Here is a 9,782-nt window from a genome sequence, read left to right as displayed (position 1 = left end):
CCCCATTCCTGCAGAGCCGCAACCCTGCCATTTTTATAGGCCTCTGCAAATTGCCAATCACTAGGTCCCCCACAACCCACGGAAAGTTTGACTGACTAAGCCCAATAATTGGTTTAATTAGGCTGTTTAACGATTCAGAGAAAACCTAAAACCAGAAGTCAATGCAGCACTCTGGGGCCGGGCCACCCCTGATCTCTGGCTTTCCTGTAAGTAATGCTGAGGAGTAAATATCACTGAACCGATCTAAATTACCCAGATTGCTGTTGGGATGGAAGCAATTTCAATGTGCTGCAGAGGCTAAAACCAACTATTATATAAAAAAGAGGCAGACTGGAAACACATACATGAAACATCTGTATTATAATTTTTTTTCTTCCTGCACCAGTACATTTCCCAAACATTACGTCAGCATCCTGTTGATTTTGAACACCAGAAAGAACCCTGTTCTAGAACACAGAACTAGAACATTGTAATATTTGTCATAGACAGATCTTAAGACATGGAGAAAGCACGTTTTTTTTTTTAAATGTATCCCCTTAGCAACAACAACAAATCAACAACAAAAAATGAGCTTGGGGATCCTAGATATCCATAGTTTTTAGCAGCGCTCAGATTCAGTCAGTATTGAGGTATGATGTCATCAAATTCGAAACCAATTGCATTTTGATTAGCATTCCGGTATTGCAGACAGGACAAACAGGCTCCAACCAGCATCAAGACAAGCCGTCCTCTGGGGATTCTGTGGAGGCTTTCGCAATGGTCTCGGAGGCTGGAGTAAAAACCCAAGTAAAAAAAGTCTGTATCATAGTTTAAAAAGCCGGTAGAAAATCACAGGTCCTACAAATTCACCTTCCACTTCCTTAATTTCTCTGCAAGTTCTGAAGAGCTGACCTGTGGCGCCCTCTTGTGCTTGAGTGTCCGAATTTGCACAAAAAAATCCAAACGTCCCTGTCTCTCCACCCAGCTGTACTGTTTTAGCTCTGGAGTGTTTGCTGAAGGGTGGCGCAAACCTGGGTCACGTCACTCATGTGTTATGGATATAGGCGCTGTGTAAAACACCAAGCACGCTTTCTGGTTCAAGTATCCTGTCCAACCCACTTAAGGGATGGCGGAAAGGGAGGTACAGCTTTGTTTCCGCTGTGGACACGTGTAATTGAAGAGTGGTCTGCTGGTAAGGGGAGTAAAAAATACCGTCAATTGCATATTTTTAAGCCAATCTGTAGAAGAAACTGGAGGGGAGAAGTGGTCTTTTGTTAAAAAATCTAATAAAAAAATGCTAGAACTTAAAGAGTCCACTCTGCTCCTTTTACAACCCTCAGCCCCAATTCATTCTCACTGGGGGGCAGGCTTTGAGGCCAAACTCCTCTCCCACTCCACCTCCACCACTTTGTACAGCTCCATGGTGGCCTTGGCATCCTCCACCGACGAGTGGCCTTTCCTGCCCACCTGAGGAAGGCAAAGGAAACGGCCTGCTGTCAATTATGGCTTATAACACAGCAGTGCATTGTGGGATTGGATTATGGAGACAATGTGGGTTTGAATTCGGATGCACGCTGGGGAGAATAGCTCAATACCTACATCCCTCGCCATCCCCACCCCAGCTCTAGGTCCCGAGCCCCTCTCACCTGGATGTCCTTGCTGAAGATGGCCTTGGTGAGCCGCTTGAGGGAGGCGGGCTCTTTCTCGGGGATGCCGGCCTTCAGGTTGAGGAGGGGGATGCGGGAGGTGTCTCGGGTGAGCGCCGGCGGGTGGAAGTAGTTGAGGGCTTTGAAGTCATTGTGGATGGCATGGCCCACCACCACCTTCCCAGACAGGATCTTCAGGATCTGAGGGAAGAGAGGGAGAGGTTTCTGGGAGGGGGGCAAGAGGCACTTCAACTGTTCAAGCAACCCCCCTCCCCAAACCATGGATTGGTCGTTTCCCTGTCAAAAGGCCCTTCCACTGAAACATGACCAACTGATTGGTTGGTTGGGTGATGAACAATTCCAGCTGCCACCTCCCTTTCTGCCCTTCACTCTCTCCCTCCCTCCCTCCCTCCCTCCCTCACTCACTCACTCACTCACTCTCACCTCTTTCTTGGCGTCCCGGAAGGGCGTGGCGTGGCGCAGGTGCTGCCGGCTTATGCCACTCCAGCGGGTGCGGTAGTCGGTGACGGGGTTGGTGGGCAGGATGTACTCATCGTAGACCACGTCGCCGTCATACCCCACAATGCTGCAGCGTGCCAGCTCGCTTTGCCGGCCCTTGGGCCCCGTGCCCACCATCTCGCAGTCGATGGCCAGGAACCTAAAGGGCTTAGGTGAGGACGGCAGGCCACTCTGGAACTCGCTCAGGAGCTGGGCGGGCTGCACTATGGGTGGGGGGTGAGAGCGGGCGGGCGGAAGGGGGCGACCCTGGGAATGGGAGGAAGCTTTGGGGGGCAGGGGGCTGGTGGTGGAGGAAGCTGGGGGCCCAGTCGGGGGCTGGTTGCGTGCAAAAGTGCGTTGGACCCCGTTTGGCCAAGGCTGGGAGGTTTTAGGTGGCAAATTTTGTGGGGGTCTGTGCCCCTGCCCTTGCCCTCCACCTTGCCCCTGCCTCTGCCTCTTTGCTTGCTCCTGCCCCAGCTTCTGCTTGGGAAGCTGCTTGTCATGAAGGAGGCCTTTTCTTTCCAGGAATCGGCGTCTCTTCACAAACTTGCTGTGTTTTATGTTGCCAGAGGACTGGCTGGACCTGCCACCCACGGACCCCCCGCAGGAAAAATCCAGGTTAAGAATCATTTCTGACATTGTGCGATAAGGGGAGGGGTGTAGGGCACTGAAGTTTCTTTCAGGACTTAAAAATCTGGTGGTTTTCCTCTCAGCCGTACCAAGGAGGGGGAAGAACCACTACAATCTATCCCAGGAGAAAACAGAAGACGGAGGCCTAGTACCATCAGGAGAGAGGGCACGAATTCTTGGCTGTGACATGAAAATCCGAGGAGAGCCTAGGGGTTAAAATGTTGTTGTTTTTTTTTACCTTCTCAGGGGGCAGGAAATACAAAATAAAAAAATTAAAATGACTTAGGAGGTAAAGTTCCGTTGGGATGCCATGGTTTTCCGGGCAAAACTCCTCCAATCCTCAGTTTGACGAGCAGCATTTGGAAACGCGCACAGATCCATCTAAAACCAGGGAGAGGAGAGAGCGTTGATCACATTCAATTACTAAAGGTTTTAGGGAGCGTTTTATACTGGAAATGTTCAGAAGAAAAAACACATAGAAGCATCAGATGCAATATATTCCATCTGTCAGATTTAAATTTTCCCAAATTAAACCTCCCATCTATTAGGTTTAACACAGTGAGGTTTAATACAAAGGGAGAAATATAATTTTGCTTTGATGAACACAACTATAAATCTCACCTGGCAGACGCAAATAATAAAACCAGCCACTTGTTTGTCTTGATCTTGATTGTTCAAGAGCAAGCTAGATGTGTGTGATCCACAGTAAAGTAAAATGCCTGCTTTTGTTTTGGACTGCCCATATTAAATGAAACACCAGTCTCAAAATCAATACCTGGAGCTCTTCAGGGCAGAATGCATCTATTCATTTGCCCACTCAAGCATGCAGGCTTGACAGAAACGTTTTTGAAAAGGTCTTAATATATTTTCCTGTGACAAATTGGCTGCCTGGAGAAAAGTATGAAATGCATCCAGTTTAATTCAGCAGGTTAACAACATCATTAAAAGCGACTGGCATTGCTGAAAAGGAGAACAGGACTGCACAGGAGGTACAGGGAAACGATCAGCATGGACGCAGATGTCCACGACTAGCTGGGTTGTACTGACCTGCCTTACATCTCTGACACTCATTCGTCACTTCAAAGTGCAAACTGTTTTTGTGCGTTTAAGGTGACGTCATCGACACGTCACTTTCTGCTGCAAAGCAAACCATACGATATTTCAATATCATTTAAGCATTATTACTTCACAGCCCCCGTCGAAAGGGAAGTTTATAGGATTTCTTGCCAAACGTCCCAAAAACCTGTTTAGAGACGATACACAAAAAACACAAAAAGGCCAGAGATGGCATGTTCTTTAAAGTGCTGAGAATAACTAGCTTAACAGGTAAACTGGCCTCACTTTTTGGTTTTACAAATAAATCTATACAGTAAGAAATGACGACAGATGCAGGTTTGTGTTGTTATGCCTGTTCGCAAAATATTGCAGACGCATGCTAACAAGAATTAGCCATTAAAGCCATTTTTGTTTTTTTTAATTACCTTTTGTCTTCGCTTACACGGAGCAGGAAGGAAGAGGTGTGTAATTGAGGTTATTATTTCTTCATATCAAGATACGTTTCTGAACATAAACCAGAAACGTGCTCCCCACACACTTGGACCCAACAACAGATCACTTCCGGGTTGAGGGAGGTTGTGAGAATTGCTTCCTGTTTGGGTCTCCAAGCAGGAGGAAAACAAATCATGTTTTAGAATATTTTTTAATATAGTATTTGTTAATATAAACCGAGCGATACATGTAGGAATTGGGTTTCCCTATAAAAAGGTAACATGACACAAAAGAAACTCCGTCAAATGTACATCTAACCGAGAAAGGTATCGTAATGTGTGCATGTGTTTTATTATGTAGCACACATTTAGAGTAGGATATGTGTGTGTGCGTGCTAATAATGTTGTTTCCAATGGGTTTCAAATACCATCCTGGGAGAAAGTTAAATGTTTTCTGTTGTGCTTTATATTATATGTCTATATACACAGCACATGCATATATATACTGTACATACAACACACATATATATTTGAGATTTGATCTCAGACGGCTCCTTAACTGGCCGACTACAGACACACAGTTAAAGCAGGGTGGGTGCACCACAGCCATTGTGATGCTCTGAACAGCCAGGTATGTGCCTCAGCCTGACCTGAGCAGTAAGAATCCCCTCGGTTTTGTGCAATGTGTGTGTGTGTGTGTGACCTGTCCCTCTACTTTATGGCTATACATCAGGATCACAGATGGCCAGACCAGGGCTCCTGATGGGCTCCCAAAACTTCCCTTTCGAGCAGCAGAAAGAGCTGGCAGTCAGCATCTGCTCCTTCCTGTCCCGGTACAGACACATCAGCGACTCCTACGTCATTGTAAGTCCAGTGCCACACACAGGACAGGGGTCTCCAGCCTTACTCAACTTGAAGGCCACCCGGGGCAGAGGGGCGTTGGAGACCATGGTTACTAGAATCAGCTTGCAGAGTGTCTACCCTGATAAATTTAGGATTTGTGTACTGTTAACATGTTTATTCTATCCATTTACCATGATATAGTGTTTTGTCAGTTTTTTGGTTTTTTGTTTTCTTATGCATTCAGTGGACCATGTTCATAGTTTACTATGAGAATACTTCTTAAGCACGCTTACTGTGATAGACCATGGTTTATTTATGGTCTAAAGTTGGCCCGATGGTCAAACATAAAACCTCTCCAATACCCTTTGTTGAGGATGCATCTCATCTCCTCTCTCACTCCTTGCAGGAGTTTTTCACAGAGGGGTTGTGGGAGACCCTGCCCCCTGGCTGGCAGGAGGCCCTCAGTGACCTGTCACCCCCTCAGATAGCAGACCTCCTACTAGACAGTGCCCCCAAAAATGGAAGGAGGTAAGTGCACCTAATTTGGCCACTGGTGCAAAACCTGTTAATGGGGCTGGGGTGGAGGGGGGAAACACCTGATTCCTGATTCTGGAAGTTGTTTCTTCTTATTTGTTTTTGTTAGTAAGGGCTAAAAGTGAAGAGTCTGCTCATGTTCCCCCCTTTCTGGAGTTCAAATACTGCAAGACAATTAGAAAATAATGGGTGATCCAAGTTTTGGTTATGAAATGACAGGGGGTTCAGTCTTCGCTCGTCAGCTTCGGTATGCCGCACATAGCAGCTTTTGGATTTTGACATTTAAAGATGTGAGCAGGTGGTAGCCACATGCAAGAAAGAGAAGCCCATGAGGTCTGTGGGCTGTGGAAGAACGGATGCTGTAAGCCAAGGTGGAGTATAATGTGAAATTAAATATCCACCATGTCCCTTGACGTCTGTTTCCAGCTATGCGTCGGTGTGGCCGCTCTCGCTGCTGGCCTTTCGAGCCACAGCGCACGCACTGGCCTTTCCCAGGATGCTGTGCGGACCGGATGCTGTGCCAGCAGAGTTCCAGGAGAACCAGTGCCAGAGCTCCCTGCTGGGCCACATCTTCCGCAAACATGTCAAGCCCAAGAAACAGCACGAGATTCGGCGACTCGGACCGGTACGGTGCCAAAACCGGGACCGGGGTTGGGGGGGGTGAACTCCGGGTTCAGTTCCTTATAAGCATGTGTCCAATACTATTGTGCCACAGCCGATCAGTCTTTAATATATATTTTAAGGCATTTATTCCGCGGGGTTGAGTCTGATTGAGAAATAACAGGACTAAAGTTGGTGAACAAAGGGCTAATAAAGTGTGTGGATCTTAAGCCTGACCAGTCCCCCTCTCTGTCTCTCCCACAGGTGGTGAAGAAGCTCTGTGACCTGACTGGCTGTGACACCCTGGTGGATGTGGGGTCAGGACAGGTAACTGGCTAAGCAGTGCCCATACAGACACCCACTGACCTAGCCTGCACCTCGAGAGTTTATACATTCATAAGTCTGCATTCTGTGGACATAGATTTGTCAATGAGGACTCTCAGCCAGAAAAGAGCATCCTTCCTAAGAGCACACATGCCTTGAGATTACCTGGCGGATAAAAATCAATCAATCACCAACAGTGTCTGTCCCCCTTCGGCAGGGTCACCTGACTCGTTTCCTGTCATTTGGCCTCGGCCTATCGGTCACCGGGATCGAAGCTGACCCCGCCCTCGTGTCCATGGCGTCCAAGTTTGATGAACAGCTGCTGTGCACGTTGCACAAGGAGAGCCAGAGGAAGGTGAGAGGGAGGGGGCAGGATGCCGGAGATAGGCTAGGGTGTATACTTGGTAGTTGGTAGGTAGTATTATTTTTGTCCTGCCCTTCCCTGAAGTCAGATTAAGCTGTAGTGCTTCACGGTTGCTTTCCCTGCTTTTGCAGAACGGGACAGCGGTTCGCTCTCTGTCTGTCATAGGCCCCTCTCCCCGTCACGTAACAGGTTGGGTCAACCCCAGGGCGTCATGGGAGGAATTTACCAAGCTTCTGGTGCAGAGGAGGGAGGAGGAGGAGAACGGGCTAGATGGGGCAAAAGGGCAGGTTGACAGAAGAGGGCAAGGGGAATCAATGTCAAACCCACACCAGGAGCTCAACTGTCAGTGCCAGCCTGTCCACCGGAAGGGGCCAAGCAGCTGCTCAAGTTGTGGCAGAACGGAGTTGGACTTCCCACAGCGTGGGACAGGACACACAGCACACGCACAAGGCTTGAACTGCAGATCCTGGCAGCACCGGACTCAACCCCATCAGATGTGCGACTCGACAGAGCCGAGCCCTGACTGCTCTCAGAACTGCTGCACAGAAGACATGGAACAGTCCAACTCTGGCTTGACGCCGACAAAGTCTTCAGCAGCACAGTTCAAGCAAAACAAGATGGCCAATAACGGATTCAAAGACACGGCTGGACCCGTTAAAGATCTGTGCTGTGGCTTAACTCCAACAGTGCACTCCAGCTCAGGCACAGCGGGGCAGGCAAACGGGCACCAACAAGGGGTGGGGTTTATCCTCACTGGCCTACACGCTTGCGGAGACCTGAGTGCCACCCTCCTGCGCCACTTTGCCAGCTGCCCACAAGTCAGGGGCATCACCTCCGTGGCCTGCTGCTACATGAAGCTCACCACCCCAGACAACCCCACCCCTCCCGGTGTCCTAGCCCTGTCTGACTCTGTCCACAAGGGGCAGGGTGAGGGCACAGGGTTTGGTTATCCAATGAGCTCCTGGGTGCAGGGCTTGGCCGGGCACCAGCTCTCCTATAAGGCACGGGAGGGGGCGTGTCACGCCCTGGAGGATTATGCCCAGAGGCTGCGCACTCAGAGCGGGCTCCTGAAGTCTCACTGCTACCGAGCCGCCCTGGAGACGGTGATCCGGCGGGCAGCGCCAGGCCTGCGCAGAGCTGGCATCCAGACCATCAAGAAGGCTCACGAGCTGCCTTTTGTTGAGTGAGTACCACACCGGGGGGGGGAGCGGACACTGAAGAGAAGGGAGGTTTACACTTGGGGACAATTCACAGGGACGAAAAAGTCTAGAAAAGGGTATCTATACCTGGCATGTTAATGGCCTTTTTAGAATTGGACTCTGATTGGTCTTTCTGCCTGCAGGTATGCCCGTCTGGGTCTGCAGCGTGTGGGTCTGTCCCCTGACCTCCCGCTGGACCACGCCGGCCTGGATGCCATGCTGTGCCAGCAGGGCAGGGTAGTGGCCTATTTCAGCCTGGCGCTGCTCCTGGCACCAGTCATAGAGACACTGGTGTTACTGGACAGAATCCTGTTTCTCCAGGAGAAAGGTGAGTAAAAGAGGTGTAGTGAAGTTGAATTACAGTAAGTAAGTGACAATTCAGCTTCAAAGGAGAAAGACAGAAGATACAGTAGTCCCAGGACGGAGCGTGCCTGTGGTAACGCACCATAAGCAAAGCACTAGCCTCGAGTAAGTTTACCAGGAAGAGCAGGCCTTCTCTCACCCTCCCTCCATCTGTGTCCTTTAGGTCTGACTACCCAGTTACTCCCTCTCTTCGATCCCCAGTTCTCCCCCCGCAATCTGGTCCTGCTGGCAGCCAAGACCGGGCAGGAGGGTGGCCAACACAACCCCATCCAGTGAGAACGGGGCAATCCCACCATCTTTCGTCATTCTCAGGGGCGGTGGGGAACTCGACAGAGAGTTCTTGACTGGGGAAACAACTTGGCATCCCCCGCCCTGCCTCCGCCACCCCACTCCCACTGCCCGCCTGGCCTCCCAAGCCCTCACTGGCCAGTGCCCTGCGCATCCCCGGCTCCCAGCATCCATTGCGACCGCTGTGCACGTCGGCCAGCGTGGCAAGACTTTTGGGGCAGTCTCTGCTTTCGGCAACATACACACCCCACGGGTTGGTTCTGTCAAGAGATCCAACAGGGGGAGATGGAGAGGAGGCTGGAGTGACATTTCCTCTCTGGCGTCCCTCAGGAGGAGTTTTAAATGTACTAACCCAAATAAATAATTTTATTTTTTTTAATGACAGTGGTGCCGATTTATTTATGGGAATCTGTAGGTGAAATCAAATTCCTCACCTTACACGATTACTTACATGTTGTCCCTATTTCATGTTTTGTATAGCTTTTTATTTTCTCTCCTGTCCAAATTTGAAGTCCTGGGGTCCCTTCTTTCTAGGCTGTGGGAACATGTACTGTTTGATCTTGCTTACAGTCTATTTGAATTACAGTTCCTTAAAGATGGGGAAGGAAATATGCTTGTTGTACAAGAAGCTGGCTGTGAGTGAGCTTATATTTAGTTGTCATTCTCTACACTGGAATATCAAGGTTTCATGCATATAATGTTAAACTGGATCTGATTATTTATTTCTGTTCACAGGCTGATCCCTGATGCATTTGGTACAATAAACTTTTTTAAAGAAAATATCCCCCTGACAATGTTTTAACAACACTCTAAAATGACACCCTATTCCCACAACACATCGGAAACTCAAAGGGGTTATCATTCTGAATGCTTGAATGATGGGATTAAAGGAGGGGGGCTGAATAAATGTTATAAATGCAATTAACCTAAATAGTGTATTATCTACACAGTACTTAAAAAGAATAAGACAAACATTTCTGAGCAACGTTGCACACTGTAGATTTGCTCAAATTTTCGGTGTTGCCGC

General features: G+C 48.9%; 2 protein-coding genes across 6 annotated transcripts; one reads left to right on the top strand and one right to left on the bottom strand.

Moving 5' to 3' along the window:
- Nucleotides 1–341: 341 nt before the first annotated feature.
- Nucleotides 342–4,378, bottom strand: isg20l2 (interferon stimulated exonuclease gene 20-like 2). Of its 3 annotated transcripts, none has more exons than XM_066721483.1 (5): nt 4,235–4,376; nt 3,801–3,890; nt 2,070–3,134; nt 1,626–1,826; nt 342–1,446 (listed from the first exon to the last, which is right to left on the bottom strand). In XM_066721483.1, the coding sequence occupies exons 3-5, from the start codon at nt 2,760–2,762 to the stop codon at nt 1,333–1,335; spliced, it is 1,008 nt and encodes a 335-aa protein (XP_066577580.1). In that variant the 5' UTR covers nt 2,763–3,134; nt 3,801–3,890; nt 4,235–4,376; the 3' UTR covers nt 342–1,332. The 3 variants fall into 3 exon arrangements, with proteins under 3 accessions (XP_066577580.1, XP_066577581.1, XP_066577582.1); XM_066721484.1 differs by having other exon boundaries at nt 3,801–3,887; nt 4,235–4,365; XM_066721485.1 differs by lacking the exon at nt 3,801–3,890 and having other exon boundaries at nt 4,235–4,378.
- Nucleotides 4,379–4,401: 23 nt separating this feature from the next.
- Nucleotides 4,402–9,139, top strand: mettl25b (methyltransferase like 25B). Of its 3 annotated transcripts, none has more exons than XM_066721482.1 (9): nt 4,402–4,517; nt 4,974–5,104; nt 5,490–5,611; nt 6,044–6,242; nt 6,482–6,544; nt 6,759–6,896; nt 7,037–8,088; nt 8,248–8,432; nt 8,631–9,139. In XM_066721482.1, the coding sequence occupies exons 2-9, from the start codon at nt 4,982–4,984 to the stop codon at nt 8,741–8,743; spliced, it is 1,995 nt and encodes a 664-aa protein (XP_066577579.1). In that variant the 5' UTR covers nt 4,402–4,517; nt 4,974–4,981; the 3' UTR covers nt 8,744–9,139. The 3 variants fall into 3 exon arrangements, with proteins under 3 accessions (XP_066577579.1, XP_066577578.1, XP_066577577.1); XM_066721481.1 differs by having other exon boundaries at nt 4,406–4,567; XM_066721480.1 differs by having other exon boundaries at nt 4,406–5,104.
- The last annotated feature ends 643 nt before the right edge of the window (nt 9,140–9,782 follow it).

This window comes from Amia ocellicauda, chromosome 14 (genome assembly GCF_036373705.1).
Source record: "Amia ocellicauda isolate fAmiCal2 chromosome 14, fAmiCal2.hap1, whole genome shotgun sequence".
Taxonomy (NCBI): domain Eukaryota; kingdom Metazoa; phylum Chordata; class Actinopteri; order Amiiformes; family Amiidae; genus Amia; species Amia ocellicauda.
Note: the sequence above shows the minus strand (reverse complement) of the source record. Positions and strands in the feature narration are given on the sequence as shown.

What these genes read in the sequence shown, in the direction of transcription:
- isg20l2 (XM_066721485.1), bottom strand. Translation starts at nt 2,762, where the DNA reads ATGTCAGAAATGATTCTTAACCTGGATTTTTCCTGCGGGGGGTCCGTG. An exon ending in TCCGGGACGCCAAGAAAGAG is followed by an intron (nt 1,827 to 2,069) that starts GTGAGAGTGAGT and finishes CTCTTCCCTCAG; the next exon opens with ATCCTGAAGATCCTGTCTGG. An exon ending in TCTTCAGCAAGGACATCCAG is followed by an intron (nt 1,447 to 1,625) that starts GTGAGAGGGGCT and finishes TGCCTTCCTCAG; the next exon opens with GTGGGCAGGAAAGGCCACTC.
- mettl25b (XM_066721482.1), top strand. Translation starts at nt 4,982, where the DNA reads ATGGCCAGACCAGGGCTCCTGATGGGCTCCCAAAACTTCCCTTTCGAG. An exon ending in ACAAGGAGAGCCAGAGGAAG is followed by an intron (nt 6,897 to 7,036) that starts GTGAGAGGGAGG and finishes CTGCTTTTGCAG; the next exon opens with AACGGGACAGCGGTTCGCTC. An exon ending in CACGAGCTGCCTTTTGTTGA is followed by an intron (nt 8,089 to 8,247) that starts GTGAGTACCACA and finishes TTCTGCCTGCAG; the next exon opens with GTATGCCCGTCTGGGTCTGC.